The 22,072-nt window shown below is 32.6% G+C and overlaps 2 protein-coding genes across 2 annotated transcripts; one reads left to right on the top strand and one right to left on the bottom strand.

Moving 5' to 3' along the window:
• Positions 1 to 17,804: 17,804 nt before the first annotated feature.
• LOC131655484 (uncharacterized) lies at positions 17,805 to 18,702 on the top strand. The gene is made up of 3 exons (XM_058925345.1): positions 17,805 to 17,926; positions 18,067 to 18,265; positions 18,344 to 18,702. The coding sequence occupies exons 1-3, from the start codon at positions 17,868 to 17,870 to the stop codon at positions 18,623 to 18,625; spliced, it is 540 nt and encodes a 179-aa protein (XP_058781328.1). The 5' UTR covers positions 17,805 to 17,867; the 3' UTR covers positions 18,626 to 18,702.
• Positions 18,703 to 19,351: 649 nt separating this feature from the next.
• On the bottom strand, positions 19,352 to 20,581 carry LOC131657909 (uncharacterized). The gene is made up of 2 exons (XM_058927259.1): positions 19,661 to 20,581; positions 19,352 to 19,576 (listed from the first exon to the last, which is right to left on the bottom strand). The coding sequence occupies exons 1-2, from the start codon at positions 20,579 to 20,581 to the stop codon at positions 19,352 to 19,354; spliced, it is 1,146 nt and encodes a 381-aa protein (XP_058783242.1).
• Between the last annotated feature and the right edge of the window lie 1,491 nt (positions 20,582 to 22,072).

Raw genomic sequence — 22,072 nt, 5'->3', positions numbered from 1 at the left:
TTTACTTTCCTCTAGCCAGATGCTTTCAAACTCAAAATTATAATATCCTGAATCAGAGGTTGTGACCCACTTAATATGGTGAGTTGAATTTTTATAAAAGGACGTTTAAAGATGAAAGTCAAAGTTCAACTGCAACCAAATTCAGTTTTAATGTTGCAAACTAGATCCCACAAAGATCCTTGAAAACATTGCATATGCATACCATCTCATAACATTGCATAACAGGTTTCCACAACAGGTTTCTCATCTTCTTGCTGTTTATTTCAGCTGAAATGGCTCTTGAACAAATTGTCAAAGATCCCCAGACTCAGAATGCCCAGTTCCAAGAGATGACCCAGAATCTGGCTAAGGGGCAGGAAGAAATGAAGACACTTTTGACTGAGAAGAAGAAGAAAAAAGAAAGAAGATCAGTTGGTGTCATCAACATGGGAAGAAGATTCCGAGGCCCAGATAGAAAAGCCAAAGAAGTTGAGATCTTTGAAGACAGTGACAATGATTAAGAGGATCATGCTAGCATCAAGACATATATGAGAAGCAACCATGGTTCTGTCAAGTCCTCTGAGGAAAAAGAGGATTCCTACCATGAGGATGAACATGCTGATGTGAAATACAAGCTGTTAGAAGAACATATGAAGGCTATGGAAATCCAGAAAGTACCTGGGCTAGATTTTGAGGAATTGGGCCTTATTTCAGGGGTTATCATCCCTCCTAAATTCAAAACTCCGACCTTCGCTAAGTACGACGGTGTTTCTTGTCCTAAGCTGCACTTGGGGTCTTATGTAAGGAAGATTCAGCCTCACACTGCTGACAAGAAACTGTGGATTCATTTCTTTCAAGAGAGTTTGTCTGGAACGCAATTGGAATGGTTCTATCAACTAGAAGAGACCAATATTCATACATGGGAAGATTTGGCTGTTGCTTTCTATAAGCAATATCAATACAACACTGACCTCACACCTACCATATGCAATTACAAAGTATGTCCATGGGACCTAAAGAAGGCTTCAAAAAATATGCCCAAAAGTGGAGAGATTTGACAGGCAGAGTTCAACCTCATTTGGCTGACAGAGAATTGGTTGATATGTTCATGAGTACGCTGACTGGTTCTTTTTGTAGTCATCTACTTGAAAGTTCTTCATCTGATTTCATCGATTTGATACTGACCGGAGAACGGGTGGAAAGTGAAATCCGATGCGGTAAAATTTAAGTGGCTATATCTTCTAATGTCACAATGAATCCAACATTTATTATATTTTTATTGATTTGTTTGTGAACATTGAGTTGAATATTTTTATTAGAATCAATTACCATATATAAAAAAAAATTAATAGTTCCTAAATAATTTAAATAATTAGACAACGTTCTTCGAAATTAATATATTGTCTAAATAAATAATTAGATTGTTAATTATAAAATAATCATATTATTGGTAAAAAACTTAAAAAGTGCAAATAGGCTATTGAATTTTTTAAAAAATATATGGAAAATATTGTGGGTGATTATTAAAAGATTAGAGAGTGTATTTTTTATCCTCTATTAAAATTAATTTTCTTATTTGTAAAAAAGAAAAATAAATTATTTAATATTTATGATATATTTTATTTTAATCTTAGACATATGCAAATCAAACTTATAATAAAATAGAGTATATTTTTTTAAATTGTAATATTTATTATAAAATAACTACATTATTTATAAAAGATCTAAAAAATGCTAATGAGTTTAAGTTACAAACTAAAAACAACTTAATATTTTATGTTGTATTTTAATGTGAAAAAGAAGAAAACGATTCCATGAATTTATAAATGGAATTAAATTTGAAGATGACAACATAAAAATTGATTCAATCAATTATTAAGTATGATTTATTTTATACTATTTTAATGTCATATTGCATCTTATATTATACGAGCACTTGTAATAAAAGTGGGGTAGAGATGACATTGACCCGAATTTAAACAAAATACCATAGTATTTGTTCCCAAGTCAATAAAGTAAATCACCTATATTATATATTTATTATATATCTATATACCATAATTTTTTTTCTACATTTTAATGTTATATTTAATTTAATTAACATAATTTTGTTGTACATGACAAAATACTATTACTTTTTAAATTAAATTAATATTTATAAAAACATTTTTTTCTTTTTAATTTGTATATATTTTTTAATCATCATTAAATTATATTTATTTATTATTTATAACAACCATGCAAACATACGAGTAGATGACTATTTAATTATTTTTTTATTTTTCTATTAAAATATATATTTTCGACAAACGGATAGTATTTAATTTGCATATCTTTTATGTATATTTTTGAACAATTATTATATTATATTTATTTACTATTTATAGTAACATTGCGCGATAGACACAGGTCTCAATATTTATACATAATATCAATTATAATTTTATTTATTTATTTCTAGTAAAGTAGAATATACTCATATATTATATTTACTCATATTTTTTAACTAGTGAGAGACCCGTGCGAACTTACGCGGTGCAAAGTAATTGAAATAAAACAAGACACACCGGTGGCTATTATTATGGATTATGTACTCCACATAATAACAAAGCAAGGGAACAAAACAAAATGGAAAAACGAAGGAAAAACAAAATACAAGTTCATACAAGTCGGCGTCATTTTCACCTATGCCCTCGAACTAACTCTAACCAAACTAAGAAATGTCCTCTGCTAGGGTTCAGTTCCCCCTTTTCTTCAATCAATCTCTTTAGCGTTTCTTCTGAGCCTCATCTGTTTGTTCCTTTTCCACCCATGGATCTCTGTTCTCTTTTCCCTGAAATCGTGGCCCAGGAGGTCCTCTCTGAATCTCCGGTTCTTCAAAAAGGAAATGCTCCCACTGTTCCATCAGTGTCTCAGAAAAAGTCTTTTCTTCAAGCTCTCAATGGCGTGTGTGACATTCCTACTTCTCAGTTGCCACAACCCATTATCAAAGGGGACAGGTTGTCTATAACTATTCCTGAAGATGAATACAAGGCTGGGCTGCAGGACTGTAAAAACAATCTTCATGGTAGGATTTTATGGCCCAAAGGTTCTACCCCTCTCACGGTTTACGCGCTGTGATCAAAGCTTTCCAAGATTTGGACTGATATCAAAGGTTGGGGAGTTCTTTCTCTTGGCAAAGGTTTTTATGAGTTCATGTTTTCCAATGCTGAGGATGTAAGGAGAGTCAGAGCTTCTGGTACTATTAACCTCAATCCAGGATCTTTGCGTTTGTTTGCTTGGACGCCAGACTTTAATCCATCTTCACAGCATAACAACTCGGCTCAGGTGTGGGTTAGATTCTTTGGTCTTTCTCAAGAATATTGGAGACCAAGGATCCTTTTTGCGATTGCTAGTAGTGTTGGAACCCCGATTTGTATTGATGCAACGGCGGCAAAATCCAGAGTTGAACGTACGTTCGGTCAGTTTGTACGTGTCCTTGTGGATATGGACCTTTCTCAACCATTGAGTCACAACGTCTTAGTGGAGAGGGAAGGTTTCGCGTTTTTTGCAGATATTGAATATGAGAATATTCCAGAATTCTGTACTCATTGTAGGAAATCAGGGCATGGATTTCAGAACTGCAAATCTTTAAACAAGATGGAGCAAGCAAAGGCTTGGGTTCAAAAGCCTCAGGCAGGCAGAAAGAATGCACCAGTGGAGGCTGAACAGCATAATGAGGGTATTGAGGAGGTATCAACTCCTGCGGATGCCGGCACTAAGGAAGGTAACACGAACATGGCTCAAGATCTTGCTGCAATTCCTAAAGAACCCGACATTCCCAAGTTTGTAACTCATCCTTCAGGTGATTCAGAATCCTCTCATTCAGATTGTGTGGCTGCTACGGGCAGGGAGTTAATTCTTTCTGTGGATGGTGACACGGTTAATGACTTGGAAGATAGGATTTTCCTTAGGAATTCCTGGGATGCATTGGCTGATGCGGAAACAGTAGCGGAGACTCAGGAGATCGAGCAACACAAGGTTGGATCTTTCACTAAAGCAATTTCTAACCTTAAGAAGAAACAGAAAAATCCTACGTCGAACCTGAAATACGGCACAAGGTCCCAAGCAGGCCTGAAGAACCTCACCCTATGAAAAGCCTTTACTGGAATATTAGGGGCATAGCTAATCCCTCATCAAGATTAGCTCTTAAACAGTTGCTGCGTCGTAATAACCCGCATTTTCTCTTTATTGCTGAACCGAAAACTGACTTCCACAAGATTCCGAATAATTGGTTCCAAAGATAGGGCTATAAGTTCTTTGCTTTTAATAATGCGCCTCTGCCATCTCTTTGGTGTTTTTGTAAGGTCGAGATTAACCCGACGGTTTTGGAGATTTCGACCCAATTTGTTGCGTTTTCTTTTGTTCTTGAGAACAAAACTTTAGCTTCTGCTGCGGTGTACGCCTCCACCAACTTGTTAAAAAGGAAAGAGATGTGGTCTGAGCTGGGTATTCTTCAGGATAGATATGTTGTTCCTTGGACATTTCTTGGTGATTTAAATGCTATCATAGGGGCTCATGAACACCACGGGAGGATGGTTCCGGCAAGTGGCCCTATTAGGGATTTTCAAGCTTGGACTGATGCTTATCAACTTCTTCATGTGCCAACTTCAGGAGCTTTCTTTACTTGGTCCAATAAGAGAGACTTTCCTTATTTCATCGAGAGAAGGTTAGACCGTGTCATCGTCAATCAGGATTGGTTGAGCTCTTGTTCTAGTATTTCTGTTTGTACGCTTCCTAAACTTTGTTCTGACCATCATCCGATTTTGCTTGAGTTCTCCATCAACAACATCAAAGTTGCCTCGCAGTTTCGGTTTTTAAAAGCGTGGACCTTACATAAAGACTGCAGCAAGTTGGTTGAGTCTTGCTGGAAGCAGAAAGTGGTGGGATGTCCTCTAGTTGTGCTTAGCAAGAAACTTCAATTGTTGAAAAAAGAGCTTAAGGACTGGAATTTCTCTTGTTTCGGGAACGTTACTCTTAATGTGACGAAAGCTGAAGCGGCCCTTAACAGGATTCAAGGGCATAGTTTGAGAGACAATGCTGATTTTAACAGGCTGGAGAAAGAGGCGCAAGACAACCTTTCCTTGGCATTGGACATAGAAGAGAGTTTTTGGAAAGAAAAATCTAGAATCAAGTGGCATCTTGAGGGTGATCGAAACACTGCTTACTTTCATCGTCTTGCCAAAATCCGTAATTCTTTCAAGCCCATTTCGATGCTTCGAAATGGGACTGATATTTTGTCAGCCCCTGTTGATATAGCTTCGCACACGGTGGCTTATTTTAAAAATCTGTTTTCTTCTAACGAATCGTTTGTGCAGAATTTTTCTTTGGTGGAAGTTGTTATTCCGCAGCTAGTGAACGACGATATGAATGCTTTGCTCACTTTGATTCCTTCTTTTGCTGAAATAAAGGCCGCCGTTTTTTCTCTCAGCAAGGATGGTGCCCCTGGCCCAGACGGATTTGGTGCTTCCTTTTATCAAGCTTTTTGGGAGATTATTCATATAGAGGTTTCGGAGGCGGTCATTCAATTCTTCAGCTCTGGGTGGCTTCCTCAAGGTTTTAACTCCAACGTTTTGGTCCTTATTCCAAAGACGAACAGCGCAGATTCTTTGGATCTTTTAAGGCCTATTGCGTTATCTAATTTCAAATTCAAGATCATCTCTAAAATTATAGCAACTTGACTGGCTGCAATCATGCCGCTTCTTATTTCTAAAGAGCAAAGGGGATTCATTCAAGGGAGAAAGATTAAAGATTGTATAGCGTTAGCTTCAGAAGTGTTCAATATGATGGATTCTAAAGTTTGGTGCGGTAATGTTGCTCTTAAAGTGGATATAACAAAGGCGTTTGATACTTTAAATTGGCAATTTCTTCTTAAAGTGCTGAATCAATTCGGTTTTAGTGACAAATTCTACCAGTGGATTCATAACATTTTACATTCGGCTTGGATCTCAATCTCGGTTAACGGATCTCTCACTGGTTTCTTTAATTGCTCTAGAGGGGTCCGGCAGGGTGATCCGCTCTCGCCGTTGCTGTTTTGTCTTGCAGAAGATGTGCTTAGCAGATATCTCAGTAGTTTGACTGTTGCCGGCTCTCTTTCTTTGATCAAGGACCCTAAATCTATTCAGGTTCCTTCGCACATTTTTTACACTGATGATATTCTAATTTTTTGCAAAGGCAGCCTGGCCAATTTGAGGACTTTGGTTTCTGCCTTCGATTCATATGCAAAAATTTCTGGTCAAGTTGTTAATTGCGGGAAGTCGTTTATTTATGGCGGATCAATGAGTCATTCTCGGCTGAAGCTTCTTTCTTCTTTGTCGGGCTTCAAGGCCGGATCTTCTTCATTTGTTTATCTCGGTGTGCCAATTTTTAAAGGAAGGCCCAATGCGAAGTATCTTCTTCCTATTGCGGACAAAGTTATTCTTAAACTAGCATCTTGGAAGGGAACTCTGCTTTCCTTTGCGGGCCGAGTGGAGCTTGTTAAGTCTTCCATTCACAGTATGCTGATTCACTCTATGTCGGTTTATTCTTGGCCGGTTTCTCTTTTAAAGCGTATTGAGAGGGCTGCGCGTAATTTCATTTGGAGCGGGGAGGTCTCCAAGTGTAAATCTATCACGGTCGCTTGGAAAAGCCTTTGCAAGCCGCTTTCGGAAGGAGGCCTAGGCATTCGGTCTCTTTTGGATTTGAATGCGGCGACTAATTTGAAACTTGCTTGGGATATGGTTACTTTTGATGAATCCTGGGCTGTTCTCCTGCGGAATAGAGTGATGAGGAATTCTAAAGTAATAAAATATCATATTCATTCATCGGTTTGGTCTAGTGTCAAAGCGGAAATTCCAACGATTTTTGATAATTCTACTTGGCTGCTCGGGAATGGCGCTTCCATTCGGTTCTGGTCTGATTCTTGGTGTGGGAAGCCGCTGTGCTTGGAGATGGGAAATTCTTTCGTGCCCGAAGATATTTTCGTGTGCTCTTTCATATCGGGTTCCGGCTGGTCCTTTAGTAATCATGCTGTTCCTTTATCTATCCAAGTCAGAATTTTGAACTGTCACATTCCGTTTGACTTGAGGCCGGATAAGAGAGTTTGGGTCCACTCGGCTTCGGGAGATTTATCGCTCAAGGAGGCGTACGATTTCAAGAGAAATCACGGTACTGTTGTTATTTGGTGGAGATGGATTTGGTCTAAATTCATTCCTCCTTCAAAATCCTTTTTAGTTTGGAGAATTCTGTTGAACAAAGTGCCTTCCGACGATCAGCTTAAGCGGCGATCCTTAATTTTTATTTCGCAGTTGGTGTTCTTTCTATTTGACATTAGTTACAAGTAATTTATTACAACTCTTCCAACATGCAAAACATATGCACCTCTTCTATACTCTCTTAGAGATGCTCCATGAATATAAGAATTAATTAGAGGTAACCATGTTTGTTTTTTTTTTTTTAAAACATAAAAAAATTTGGATAATAAAATAAAATAAATTTGGATAATAATTTGGCTTTTAAAATTTGTTCTTTCGGTTTGACATCAATTACAAGTAATTTATTAGAACTCTTCCAACACCCAAAAGGTAATCATGCTTGAAAGAAAATAATTTAAAAAGGTAAAAATTTTAGGATACTAAAATAAAATTTATTTTTGTAACAATTTTTCAAATAAACAAAAAATTGTATGTAAATGAGCAAAGGGTATTATATACAATGAAGAGAATATTAGAATTACAAGGAATCAATCTCGGTCCAATCAATATAAAGGTTCCGTTCTAATTTAAAAAATAGGTTGTAATTTAAAATATAAATACAATTATAATAATTTAAAAAGACACATAAAAAATACAATTATATATTAATTGATAATTATTGTTAGTTTTGATTTATCTCAATTTATATATATATATATATATATATATATATATATATATATATATATATATATATATATATATATATATATATATATATATATATATATATATATATCATAGCATCTTTTTAATTTATTGAATTTTTATTATATTATTTTATTTATTTCAATTAATATTTATGAAAAAATTTGAACCTTTTAAAATTTGAGACCTCCCAAAATTTAAGGTCCTTTGTTGTAACACTTCTTACACTTACACATGGCCGGACCTGCAAGAAATCAGCAAGAAAGTAAATTATGTAAAATTTATTTTATAAACAATAAAATGTCGCTTTACTATAAGAATGCAAAATAATTTTTTTTTGTTTAACTTTGTGTCGTCCAAAAACATAAACAATCCAAATTTTTTGATTAAAAATACTCTAAAAATTTTATTTTAAGATACTACAATGAATCAAGTTGCCTCAAGATCATCTCAAGAATTATAACAGCAAGAATGGGTAAGACGTGATACAGTTATGATTGATAAGTACATAAATTTCATATGAAAAACATACATTTTTCGACGGGCCGAAACTGCTTATAAAATTACATTTAACATGAGATAATTATGATTAATGAATACACGATTTCTTATAAAAACAAAAATTTGTTATTCTTTTTGCATTTTATATACATTTTTAACCATCACTATATTATATTAATTTACTATTTATAACGACATTGTACGAACCGTGCGAACGCACGAGTAATCTACTAGTTTGAGAGTAAACGCTAAACATCTAACCTATTAGTTGCTAGTAAATTAACATATGGTTGTTAGATTTGTAATTAGTTAGTTACTAAATATTTTAGTTGGTTAGAGTTAGTTAGTTACTAAACAACTTTTGACCTTTCTATAAATAGTAGATTATTCTTGTATTGTAATGTATGCAAGATCGTTTGTTTCTCTTACCTTCCTAATGAATGAGAATGAGAATGAAAATGAGAATGGGAATGAGTATTTCTTTTATAAAAATTGTGATAACGTTGACACCATTAGTGAGTATGACCACCATTAGTCGGTATGATCTTCCTAATTTAGTAGGTAAATGGGCACAATCATATCATTGTATCTTACCTTTTTCATCTTTTGCACTTTTTAGTTATTGGGTGTCAACTTAATTTTATCACAACCTATATATGCTTAATTGGTCCTGGTTTTTGATTGTGCTCGCACTTGATCTTTATCTTTTGCATTTCACTTTCTTTTCATTCTCTTTTTTTCAATAAACATAATCTTTTTCCTTTCTATTGCTTTTCACATTCTTGTTGTGCACTTATGGTTCATTCCGATGACGTGCTTAATGGCAATTAAAACAACAATATTCTTTATTGAGTCAAAAGAGAAAATCAAATCTTGTTAACCAGACAATATCATGAAGTTCATGTATTTGAAATTTTGTTTATTTTTCAATGCTATCTGCAGCATCAGCATAACACACATTCCAAAAGTAGTGCCACTAATTAACTTTTTATTTCTTTTTCAATTTGAAGACCACTAATTAACAAATATTTCGATCCATAAAAAAATAAAAGAATTGTAGCACTAAGAAGTAAGAAGACAATACTTCGCATGAGTCACGATTCATTCACGAATGTGGTATTCTTGGTCAAGTCTACCACTTTACGTATGTGCATGTACAGTACGGATGTCCTGCCATTTATCTCTTCGTCATATTTAATTAAAGTTTATTACTTTTTATTTTATTTTTTGGTTTTTCTTTATAAAAAATTTGGTTAGTTAGTTTTGTAAGAAACGACAAACTGTACTATTGTTACTTTTATGTCAGAAAAAAATATAATTTTTATTTTGTTTTTGTTAAAGTTGGTTTTTAGAGCATTTTAAAATTTGAAATATATATAATGTTATATTCTAGATCATTGAATAATTAATATATTAAATTTATCTTTAATTAAAATATATTATTATATATTTAAAATATATTTTTTATAGTTAAATTAGAAAGAATATTTTTTGGAGAAAAAATAACTTTTATTCATTCCCAAAAACATGAGATACATGCCGATCAAAGATCCAGGCCCAAATACACCAAGTCAACACAAAACACTCAACTTAAGCTATCATTGCTAGCATTAACATGAATTTCTAACTTTCTATATAAATTGCTTCTGCCTATAACTCTATCCTTAATCTTTCTGATGACATCTAGACTAGGATTTGTATACTTAAAGATCACCCCATTCCTCTCTTGCCAAATATGATACACGGTTTCAGCAAGAGTGATGCACAAAAGTTCTCTTCTCCAACCTTTTTTGGAAAGTTCTTCAGTAAGCCAAGCTTTCTCTCTGTCTCATGTCGTGCCCTTTCGAAGGTACCCGTTCCAAGCTAGCATTGTCTCCCAGATTGTACTAGTAAATGCACAGTCAAAGAACAGATGAATCAGTGTTTCCTGCTGCAAACAAAAACAACATTTCTTATCATGTATCATACCAAATCTCTCCAGCCTATCCTTAGTGGAAAGTCTCCCCAGCAGTGCCAGCCAAAGTATAAATTTCGCCCTGGGACTTGCTCGATTTTGGTAGAAAATATGCTTCCATGGAACCATAACACTTTCTCCACAAATTACTCTATAATTGGCTGCAGTGTTAAAGACTTTAGTGTGCTCAACTTTCTCCCATGCCATATTATTCTGAGTATACACCCTGCATTTCTGAATACTATTTAACATCCAGGAACTTGTTTGGTTTACTTGCCATTGAAGCACAGGGTTTCCTTTCATAAAATATGTGTCTAACCATCTGATCCACAATTTGTCTGCTTTGCTGTGAATATTCCAAAGCAATTTCAGAATGGAGGCCTTATTCCAATTGATGAGCTTTTTGAAATTCAAACCACCTGCATTCTTTGGTTCACACACACTATCCCATGCCACTAGTGCTTTCCTACCATCAGCTTTTGCAGACCACAGAAAATTTCTACAAAGAGCTTCAATTTTCTGAATAACTTTGTTTGGTAGAGGGAAGACACTCATCCAATAACCTGTTATTGACATTAAAACACTCTGCACTAGTTGTTGTCTACCAGCATAACTAAGGAATTTTACTGACCAATACTGAATTCTCATAATCATTTTATCAATAATAGGTTGACATTGTATAACAGATAATTTCCTACTAGTTAGAGGCACTCCCAAATATCTTATAGGTAGTTTACCTTCTACACAACTAGTGGCATCTCTAATGGCTTGCTGATCCTCCATACAGGTACCTCCAAAGAATACTCCCAAATATCTCTAGTGGCATCTCTAATTAGAAAGAATACTTATTACCAATCAAAAACAAAGTATGTGTAATATTTAAAATATTTGACAGGTAGCTTGTCATTTATTATTGTGTAAATAGTATTTCATTTTTAAAATTCTAACCAAAATTTTAAAAAATTATCTAAAAGCGTTTGAATGAGATGAGAGAGATCTCTTTTAGTTTAATCAGATGTTCTGTGTTTGAATTCAGCTATAGACAAGTAGCAATGATGTTAAATTTCTTAGAAAGAGTTTGTCGCCTATTATAGTCTTAGAAGATTCAAAGATATAGTCTCTGCAGTTGCGCGCAAAAAATATCTAATTTATATAAAGCGAGTGTGAGTTGAACATGAAAATTTCATTTTAAGGTTCAATTAATTTAACCGATTAAATATATGATCGAATTGTTTATTAAACGAATTAATAATATTAATTAATTAGCTTCATATCCACAAATTAATAAAATAAATATTTTCAAAATTCATTACAAACTTCATATAACATGATCAATGATAGAGATGATAAATAATAAATATTTTCAAAATTCATTACAAACTTCATGATCAATGATATAGATAATAAATAATATAATTATACTTTAATTTCAATATTTATTTAAGAGTAATTTAAACAAATTAAAAAATTACATTAAATTAAGGTAAATCAATTCAAACCAAAATTAAAATAATAGAACATAATATCTAAATTAAAATTCAAATAATTTAAAATACATAAATTAAATAGGATTGTATTACGAAAATAAGGTGAAGGATAAGATGGTGAACTTAACTTACTTTTTCAACACGGTGAACTACTAAAATAACCATTGATTTAATAATAAATAAATTCAATAATTATGTATTCAAATAATATTAAAGAAATAAATATTTACATTTATACCTAAAATATATTTCTAAGTAAACTCCAATATTTACCACAAATTACAATTTAATTAATTAAATTTTTTAATATATATGGGTGACAAAATGGATGGATTGGATTGTAATGGATGGATCAAAATAATCCATTATTCCATTAACACTACACTTAAACTTCCTTAAAAATATTCAATCTAATCCAATCTATCCATTAAGAATAAAATACATCCAATCCTTCCATTTAGATCATTTTAGTTTATAAATATCCATCAATCCAAAAAATTAATTTAAATATATTTATTTTTTAAATAGATATTTTGTATAAAATATTTGTTTTACGTTTTTAGAATTGTTCAATATTTCATATTTCTCAAAAAACACTATATTTTTAAACTATATTTTCGGAAAAAAATTCGATTTTACTATATTTTGAAAAACTTGATTTTAATGTAATTTTGGAAAAATTTGATTTTACTGTAATTTCGGAAAAACTCAATTTTACTGTATTTTCAAAAAACTTGATCTTACTGTATATTCAAAAAATCTAATTTTACTGTATTTTCAAAAAACATGATTTTACTGTATTTTTAAAAAAACTTGATTTTACTGTATTTTTAAAAAAACTTGATTTTACTGTATTTTTGGAAAGACACGATTTTATCGTAATTGGGAAAAAAATTGATTTTACTGTATTTTTAAAAAAAATCGATTTTACTGTATTTTTATAAAACCAAAATTTACTGTTTTGTCAATAAAAACTCAATTTTACTGTATTTTAAAAAAACTGGATTTTACTATAATTTTGGGAAAATTTGATTTTACTGTATTTTTAAAAAACTTTATTTTACTGTATTTATAAAAAATTGATTTTACTGTTTTCAAAAAACACGTTCTTATATTATTTTTATAAAACTAGATTTATTGTATTTTCAAAAAACCTGATTTTACTATATTTTTAAAAAAACATGATTTACCGTATTTTTGGAAATACACGATTTTATTGTAATTGGAAAAAAACTTGATTTTACTATATTTTTAGAAAAACTCGAGTATTAAGAAATTATATTAAAATCGAGTTTTTCGAAAACACAGAAATCAAATTTTTTCAAAATACAATAAAAATGAGTTTTTTTAAAATACAGTAAAATCAATTTTTTCAAAATACAGTAAAATTAAGTTTTTTAAATATATAATAAAATCACGTTTTTTATAAATACAGTAAAATTAAGTTTTTAATTCAAAATACAGTAAAATCAAATTTTTAAAACAAAATACAGTCATCAATTTTAGGTCATTTTTAATTCATCATAATAGATCAATAAATATAGTTCTTCGCGTTAACCTTCACCTATCATTCATCAATTTTGGTGACAAAACTTTGATAATTGTGTAACAACATCAATTTTAACCAATAATTATGATAAGTCATCTTCAAAAAAAACTTTGACGATGGATCATGACTGGATTGTGGAAGAAAATGCTTTTTTAATAAAAATGAACAATTATAAAATAATTATAACCAAGATGAGAGTAATACTAGTATAAAAAATGCAAGTTATGATAGAACCAGAAACAATGATGAATTTTCCGGCTTAAAGGCATATCCAATCTGGATGCCATGAGTATGACCCATGGGTGTGATTTGCGCAGACGTGAACGGCAGTTGGAGTTGTTATTGGTGGAGTCGGTGTAGTGGACAGGACTGGAGATATACTCTGTACCATTTCTTGTACTGCTCCATACTTTGATTCATTTTACTATATCCTATATACCCCACCAATATCTTTGCGTACCTTTATTTTTTAAAAAATAAATCGATTGTTTGAGTTTAAATTAAGGTGAACCAATTATTCCATTTTTTTATATAAATTATTCAAACTAATTTAATCTATTATTATTATTATTATATACCTATATATTTATAAAAATGGGTCAAATATGTTTTTGGTCCTTCTAAATATATCAGTTTTTAACTTTAATCCTTCTAAATATTTTCTTCAAAGAATGGTCCTCCTAAAAATTTTAATTTTAACTTTTGGTCCCTCATGGCAAAATCGTAGCTAAAATGGTCGCTAATTCCGTCGCTAAATAAAAAAACCGTTGCTAAAATCGTCACTAAAACGGTCACTAAATTGTAAAAACCGTCGCTAAATTGCAGGAGGGAGCAAGAGTTTAAATTAAAATTTTTAGGAGGACCATTCTTTGAAGAAAATATTTTGAGAGACTAAAGTTAAAAACCGCTATATTTAGAGGGGCCAAAAACTTATTTAAGCCTATAAAAATTAATATCTATAAAAGTTCAAAGTATCGGTCAATTATTTTTTTTCTTAGAATTTTTAATTATGAAATTATAATTAATTATTTATTTATATTATTTTATAAATTATTACTATTTATTTATTTATCATTTAATATAAATTATAAAATTAATTTTGTAAAATTGTTATTAGAAAAAATAAATATTTAATAAATTTAACAAAAGTAAAATTATAAGATATAGATTAAATAAAATTTTAATATAATAAATGAAAGTAAAGTTCAATTGCAAAAAGATTAATTTAATTACCTATTTTTGAAAATATGAGTTATTGTTGCTTGAACGGGTCGATGAAAGTGATTGTCGATTTCACAAGGAGAAAACGTCATTACTATAAAATATAAAATTTTTAACGACTTTCTACACCGATTGAATATTGGGTCAAAGTGAAATTTATTTTAATAGATGTCTTTTTTTTTAGTTAAAAAAATATTTATCCCCTCAGTTAGACAATTAATCATTAGAAAATGACGTTAGTATAGACTTCAATTTCCAACAATTACAGTTTTGTATTTTATTTAAAAAAATACAACTTATTCTCTCGACTGACCAAACAACCGATTGGAAATCTTTTCAAAATGGTGTTTTTTTATAAAAAAAAAAAAATCATCTATTTCCTCGGTTTGGCAAGCAAGTGATGGAAAAGTGTGATATCGTCTCAGTTTGGCCTCCTGGAAAACTCTCCCACTTTTCTTTTTCCAAAATAGAAGCATTGGTGTCAATTTTCATAAGAGCATAGTTATTGAAATTAACACAAGTATTCATTTTTTGTTTGCGGTTGCCAATTTTTCCCCTTGCAGGATTGAAGAAAAAGCTTTTTCTTTCCTTGATATTCCTATAGGCTCAAATTCGGGGAGAATCAACATGTGGAAGCCGCTGTTGGATAAAATTAGTGCGTGGTTAAGCAAATGGAAAAGAAGATTGTTTTCTTTAAGACGTAGAACCACTCGCCTAAAATCAGTTCTCAGTAGTTTAATGATATTTATCTATTCTTGTCTTTTTACAAAGCGCCGACGAAGATTTGAAGAGAAATAAAGGAAATTCAATCAAGGTTTCTTACGAGCACTTTGAAGGAGAGGATGAGAATTCACCGGGTCGGGTGGAGACAAGTTTGCAAACCAAATTGGTTAGGAGGACTTGGGGTGAGAAGTATAAAAGAATTCAATTTAGCCTTGTGCTTAAATGGAGATGGAGAAATAGTCTTTATGGTTGGAGCTTTTGAAGGCAAGATACGAGAACATCACCCATAAAATTTTGAGAGGAGAAAGTTCTATTTACGAGGATCATGAATTCTCATGGTGGGAGGATTTAATGAATATAGATAAGAGACACAATGACTTTATTTTTGATCTTGCATGCAATCTTAAGTTTAACATAACTGATGGCAACATAACCCCCTTTTGGACGACAACTTGAAGTCAAAATTCTAGTTTGCGTCATATATTTCAAGATATGTATCTTATTAGTAACAAGAAGGAAGAGGTAGTGGCTAGTATGTAACAATAAGGAAGAGGTAGTGGCTAGTATGGGGAGCTGGAATAAAAATGTTTGGAATTGGGGAAGCTTCGTGATTGTAGGTCCTTTGGAAGAGAATTTACAGATTAGAATGCAAGAACTTCTTATTTTTCTGGTTAATGCAAGCCCTCTAAGCGGTGCAGCAGATAACTATATAGTATGGTTACCAGGTCCGTATGGTGAATTTTATTGTCATATATGGCTATGAATTCATTGCAGAGGAGAGTGAAATACCGTAGCGCAAGATGAATACAAGATTGGAGTTTTTGTCAAATTATGGAAAATTCATGTTCCGTTCAGAGTTAGAGCTTTCTGGTGGAGGAGTTTTCTCAGCAGGCTCCCGAGCAAGGATCAACTTCGAAAAAGAGGAATCTTAACATCTTCCCTTGATTTTTCTTGCTTTATATGTTTTCAGCAAAACGAAAGCTTGGATCATGTTTTCTTCAAATGTAAGGTAGTTAAGATAATTTGGGAGAATATAGAGGAGTGGTTAGGTACATCTAGGAGGGATGGAAGGATAATGTGGAAGAACTTCCTTAGCCGTTTTAATAATGTTAAAGAGTAAGAATTTGAAAAAAAGAAAAAGAAGGAGTTGTGTGGTTTGCAATTTTGTGGAGCATTTGGAAGCCCGAGAATGTGTAACAATGCGGTCTGCAATGTTTCATATCTGATTTGGGCTATTAAGTTGAAAGTTCGGAAATGGCCTTTTCTTAAGCGATATTGCTCATTCCAACTGTAATTTTTATAAGTTTTGTAAGGATCTCATTTCTTGTTTAACTTACGTTGCTGTTGCGATTTTTCAGATGTTTTTGTAACTTGGCAAGAATACTCCTAATACTCAATTTGGATTGAGTTTTGTCAAAACCATAACCCAACTTGTACATGGTACACTGGTTTGGGTGATGTAAAATAACTATTCACAATATTATTGGGTTGGTTTGGGTAAAACCACAAATTTGTGGGTTGGATTGGGTTGAATAGTGGGTTACCCAATATTTTTTTCTTATATAATTATTAATGATATGACACATTTTTTCTTAATAAATAGTTTAACATATTGGTGCTATTTTTTTAAACATCAAATGTCCAAATGTACAATGAAATTTATCATAAACATATATTTATAAAAATCAAAGTTGCATTATAGTAAAACCTAGAATTGCATAAAATACACACAGCTTACTAGAATTAGCATCAAAATAATAAAAGTGTGACATCATAAACAAGTTAAAATCATTAGTTACTAAATAAAAGATGTTCAAAAGGTTGAAATTGAAGCAAGCAAAATTAAAAACATTAAAGTCATCACTTGTCAAATTACAAAAAAAGAGAAAAAATATAATCACTTAATAACTCATGAGTTTTGTGGATTGGGTGTGAGTTTACCATAACCCAATTATTTTGAATGAGTTTTCATTTTTGAAAACTGTATTCACCCAATAACTCAACCCAACCCACTTTTTTAGGTGGGTTTGAATGAGTTTTACTGGATTTATTGAGTTTACCCAATCCATGAACACCCCTACAATAAAGTCCCTATCTTTCTTCTAAATTCTCTCAAATGATTTTCTTCATAATATATACTAAGGAAATAGAGGCTTCCGCCAAATAAAATGATGGTCCAATATTTACAAAAGAAAATATTTTTCTTTTTTAGAAAAAATAATTTTTTAAAAAAATATTTTTAATTTTAATATACTTTTATTAATATCTTAAGTTATTAAATATATATATATATATATATATATATATATATATATATATATATATATATAAAATTCCTCCAAAACAAATTATAAATATATTTTATTTTTTAAATTCATTAAATAATTAGTGTATCTAATCTATATTAAAAAAAGGGTTAAACCCTATTTTGCCCCCTGCCATTTGGGGTGAATCTCAAAAAGGACCCTGTAAAAAAAAAAACACAGATTCCATCCTTGCCAAATTCAGATTCCCTCATTTTAAACCCTCAGTGGATGAGATCCCATAAAAAGCTGACATGGACTTGCCACGTTGGCATATCTTATTATTTGAGGTACATGTGTCATTTTTTATTTTTATTTCTAATTCAGAATAAACATATAACATATTTTAATTATTGAAACACTTAAACTTAAAATTAAAAAATCAAATGAAGCTGTTTTGTTGATTTCAAGTTGTCTCTTTTGTTTCTAGGGTTTGTACGCAGCGCTTCCTCCATCTACAACATCAACCTGCATACGAGCTTCAAAGAATGTCTCGAAGCGCAAGTTCAGAGATTAATAGCTGTGGGAGGAAAGCTCCAATCTGCGGGCACCATCAACCTATGCGAATGTTTGTGTCGAAATCGAAGTCAAACCCAGGAAGAAAATATTGGAAGTGTAGAAATTGGGGGGTACGTTCGATTTCAGTTTATAACCCTAGTTCTCCATTTCTTTTTTCTTAATCCTAATGTTGTTTCAAATTTATTCAGAAGAATGATGATTGCAATGGGTTTCAATGGGACGATGAAATTGATAGTGAAATAGTTGAAGGTGGCTCTTTAGCTGAAAGTGAACAACTGTTAGAGGTTATGAGGAATTTGGGTGCAGAATTTGGGAAGAATTTTGTACAGGAGGTTGGGATGTCAATGAACAAGATGAAGATTGAGAAATTGAAAATGAAGGCTGCAAAAGATCAGAAGATTATTAATGCCCTCACCTGCACTCTTATTGTATCTTGGTTGTTTTTTGTTTTTCTGTTTAGTAGTAAGTAGATGTTGTACCAATCTTGGTTGTTTTTTGTTTTTCTGTTTAGTAGTAAGTAGATGTTATTGTATCAGATGTACTCTTATTGAAATAGAAATGTTATTGCCTTGTCACAGATGCACTCTTACTGAAATTGCCTTGTAGTGAACTGAAATGTTATTGAAATTTAACTACTAAAATTGCAATGACAATTAAGTTGTATCTGAGGTTGACAAATGTTCTCTAATTGCACCCTAATTGAGTTGTATCTGAAGTTGAACATCTATAATTGCATTCTAACTGAGTTGTATCAGATGCACTCTAATTGAACTATAATTGCAAACTGAGATACATAATTGATACAACTTTTAAAATTGCATTGGTACAACTGAACTGTAATTTGCAGAATTGGTACAACAAAACTGAGTTGTATCAGACTTAGTCAATAACATTGGTACAACTGAAAACATAATTTGCATAATCTGCATAATTTCTACAACATCAAAATGACTGCATAATTGGTACAACATCAACATGACTGCATAATTTGCCATTGGTACAACTAAACTGTCAGCACTACATAATTGTTATCAAAATGCCATTGGTACAAACTATTACAAAACCAAACATAACAAAATGCCACTGAGTTCAAGCTATTACAAAACATCATTTCTTAGAACCATTAAAAATAGTACAAAACATCATCTTAGAACCATTACAAACAGGACCAAAACACAACATAATAAAGTGCAACATCATTTCTTCTTAGAGCCAACTTTCTTGTTCTTTGTCTTGTTCTTGGATGGAGACTTGTTGATAGGACTTGGATTCACTATCTGTGATGCTTGAGTTGCTAAGTCAGCTTCAACTGATGCCACCATTGCTTCAATTGTTGCATCAATTTCCCCCTCAAAGTAATCCTCTACTGTCTCTGTGTCACCCACATTGCTTGATGAAGCAGCTTTCCTTGGTGCCTTTCTCTGTGACACAACAATAAGAGAAGCAATCTAAATCAATAAGAAGCAAACAAACAAAACCAATGGATAGCAAACAAAATTACACACCTTTCTCTTTAAAGCTGCAGGATTCTGAACTTCAGCTTTACATTTCCTGGAGTTATGTCCAATGCTGTCACATCTGGTGCACCTATAATTAACACCTGGCCTTCTCATTCTAGATCCATTTTCATCATGCTCTCTAATCCTAAGTTTTCTGGGTCTACCTGGACCTTTCTTGTATGAAGGTGGAAGCATATCCTCATTATCAACAGTAGGCCACATATCCATGCCATTAGTGGGACTCACACTATATGAGTAACATTTAGTGTATGTTTCCCTACTATAGCAATCATCCACAAATGATTCTGGATCCAACTTTTGATAACTCATGGCAGCTATGGCATGCCTACATGGAATGCCCACAAGTTCCCAAAAACAACATGTGCATGTTTTCTTACCTAAATCCACAATGAATTGGTGCCCATCAAATGTGTGGTTAACCTGCCATATCAAGTCTTGGCACCAAGTAGGAATCCAATTACCACTCATTACAATTTCTTTGTCCATTCTTTTCCTAGGCATAGGCATAATCTTATGTTTCCACTTATCTAACTTAGTCAAACTAACAGCAACCCTATTCATAAGATAATTCCTAATCCATTCACACATAGTGATAATTGGTTTATCCCTAGCCTGCAGTATGGTACTATTAAAAGACTCACTAAGATTATTCATTAGAACATCACATTTTGGATAATAGCTAAATGCATGCTTACACCATAGTTTGGTTGGAACACCTACTAGCCATTCCCAAGCCTTTGGATCAAGTTGCCTTAACTCTTGCATCTTCTTCTGCCAGGCTTGTAGATAGGTTGCTTTTGCTGCTCCCATCATCAGATCCCTAATTGCACTGCCTCCCCCAAATTTCTTTTTGAAATTGGCATACAAATGCCTTAGACACACTCTATGCTCTATAGACTCAAACATTTCTTCAAAAACAGCCACAAGTCCCTATCACAACCAGCAACCAAGTTAAGTCTACCAAAACATGACAAGAAAAAACAAATATACATTGAACAAGAACAATCATACCTTTTGTTGGTCAGATATGAAAACATATCTTCTTTGTTGTCAAATGTCTTCCATCAGAAGCTGCAAGAACCATCTCCAGCTTTCCTTTGTCTCTGTCTCCACAACACCAAAGGCTAGAGGAAAGTATTGATCATTTGGATCTCTAGCCACAGCAATAAGCAACTGGCCACCATACTGGGTCTTCAAATGGTAGCCATCTACACCAATAAATGGTCTGCATCCATGGAGGAACCCCTTCTTGCAACCATCAAAGCAAAAATAGAAACTACCAAACCTTGGTGGTAGTGTAGGAACTGGCCTTTCCACAGATATCTTTACAGTATTTCCATCATTTTGCTTCTTAAGTTCTGCAGCATAATTGTATAACATGGAATATTGCTTAGAACAATCTCCTTCAATTATTTTTTCAGCCATGTGTTTAGCTCTCCATGCCCTTCCCTTGGAAATCCCAACTGAATATTTGCTCCTAAGTTCTGCCATCAAATCTGATACTTTAACCTTGCCACTTTGATGCCTCTTCTCTACCACAACTTTAGACACCCACTTAGAATTTGCTGACTTGTTATTTAATACCCTAGAACAAGTATGGGTCCCCACCCAAGTTTTTAATTGAAAAGTGTGTTTGTCACCAACTTTACTACAAAGGGTTGTAAATCCACATTTACCCCTACATTCTACCCTAACTCTAGTGCTTTCATTTTTCACAAACCGAATCTCTCTACCATTTAAAACAGACCATTCCCTTATTGCATCTTTAAATTCAACAAGAGAATTAAACTCCATACCTAGTTTGAACTCATAGTCTTTGTTGAGTAAGTCTCCTCTAAACTTCTCATACTTGGGCATCTTCTCATTGTCACTAACATCTGGATCAGAACTACCAAGCTCTTCACTCTCATAATCAACATCATGCTCTACAGCCTTTGATGAACTAGGTTTGTCCCGAATCACCCTTGAAGGAACACGCAACTTTATTTTTTTGGGAGACCTTAAAGTTGATGCATCCCTGTTAGCTCTTAACTTGTACCTAAGCTTCTTACCTGCCACTTCAACCCTATTACCATCATTTGGTCTTTCAACCTCCACAGTCACAAATCCTTCATTGTCATCATTTACTCTTTCTTCCTCGCTGTCCCCAAACCTTACCCCTGGAGAGTCATCATCTTCACTCACTTCACCAACATCAACTATATTTGGTTTCTCAGCCCACTTTGTGTTGTCTCCAACAAAATGTTCTAGCCAAATATGCCCCTCAACATTGTGCTGGATACAATGCTTTGTAATTTCTGTAACATGAAGATCATCAGTCAAGTGAAAAAAGTTTTCATCAATACCTTCTATTTTCCTCCACATTCTGATTCGACCTCCATCAAAGCCAAGTTGGAG

Source organism: Vicia villosa, linkage group LG3, assembly GCF_029867415.1.
Source record: "Vicia villosa cultivar HV-30 ecotype Madison, WI linkage group LG3, Vvil1.0, whole genome shotgun sequence".
NCBI classification, from domain to species: Eukaryota; Viridiplantae; Streptophyta; class Magnoliopsida; order Fabales; family Fabaceae; genus Vicia; species Vicia villosa.
Note: the sequence above shows the minus strand (reverse complement) of the source record. Positions and strands in the feature narration are given on the sequence as shown.

Excerpts from the sequence above, each read along its gene's own strand:
- LOC131655484 (XM_058925345.1), top strand. The coding sequence starts at position 17,868 with ATGAGATCCCATAAAAAGCTGACATGGACTTGCCACGTTGGCATATCT. Across the intron at positions 17,927-18,066 it reads GGCATATCTTATTATTTGAG|GGTTTGTACGCAGCGCTTCC; the intron begins GTACATGTGTCA and ends TTTTGTTTCTAG. Across the intron at positions 18,266-18,343 it reads GGAAGTGTAGAAATTGGGGG|AAGAATGATGATTGCAATGG; the intron begins GTACGTTCGATT and ends AAATTTATTCAG.
- LOC131657909 (XM_058927259.1), bottom strand. The coding sequence starts at position 20,581 with ATGTTTGAGTCTATAGAGCATAGAGTGTGTCTAAGGCATTTGTATGCC. Across the intron at positions 19,577-19,660 it reads CTGCAGCTTTAAAGAGAAAG|AGAAAGGCACCAAGGAAAGC; the intron begins GTGTGTAATTTT and ends GTTGTGTCACAG.